At 31.1% G+C, this 691-nt stretch overlaps 1 protein-coding gene across 1 annotated transcript in view; it reads left to right on the top strand.

The window, feature by feature from the left end:
* Positions 1 to 691, top strand: part of LOC119581812 (ubiquitin-fold modifier 1) — a gene marked incomplete at its 5' end in the record, with an annotated part of 18,509 nt that overhangs the window by 17,237 nt on the left and 581 nt on the right. The window contains 1 exon segment of the mRNA XM_037929943.1: positions 544 to 674. Coding sequence (XP_037785871.1) covers positions 544 to 674 — 131 coding nt within the window.

Raw genomic sequence — 691 nt, 5'->3', positions numbered from 1 at the left:
TATTTTGGTAATACTTATTTTTATCTTGATATTTGATCAACACAGCAAATAATGTTTGCAAAAGTATTTCAAAATAAATACTGTTTTGGAAACTTTGGATTGTTTATTGAATATTTCAAAGCTTACTATGGTCCACATGCTTTGAGCAATAGTATTGTTTTTTCTTGGCATTTAGTATAGAAAATGTTGTTGATTCACATTGCCTTGTACTGAAATATGAAGAAGTTAAGGAGAGAGTGAACTATTACTTAAATAATAAGTTGAAATTGGTTCTAAGAACTATACATAAAATCAAAAAGAAAAGGAACAGACAGCATGTGGAAGCAGTATTTAGTATTAGAATTTATAATCAACAAAGTTCTGTAAATAGTATTTGTATATAATCCTTTTGTATTTTCTTTAGTTTGTATTGTAGCAAATCTGTGTTTCTTCTTACAAGCTGATTTCAGTATCTTGATTTTTTTATTCAGTATTGTATGAATGAGTTACACATGTTATAGTACATATATCTTTTATTGTGGTTATCCTGCTTTTTGCTTTCAGGCTGAGTGTGCCAGAACAAACTCCCTTCACTGCTGTGTTGAAATTTGCAGCAGAAGAGTTCAAGGTTGAGCCCTCAACCTCTGCTATCATCACAGATGATGGCATTGGAATTAACCCTAGTCAGGATGCAGGTACAGATCTGATCTGA

This window comes from Penaeus monodon, chromosome 15, assembly GCF_015228065.2.
Source record: "Penaeus monodon isolate SGIC_2016 chromosome 15, NSTDA_Pmon_1, whole genome shotgun sequence".
NCBI classification, from domain to species: Eukaryota; Metazoa; Arthropoda; class Malacostraca; order Decapoda; family Penaeidae; genus Penaeus; species Penaeus monodon.
This window is presented reverse-complemented; position numbering and strand designations above follow the sequence as displayed.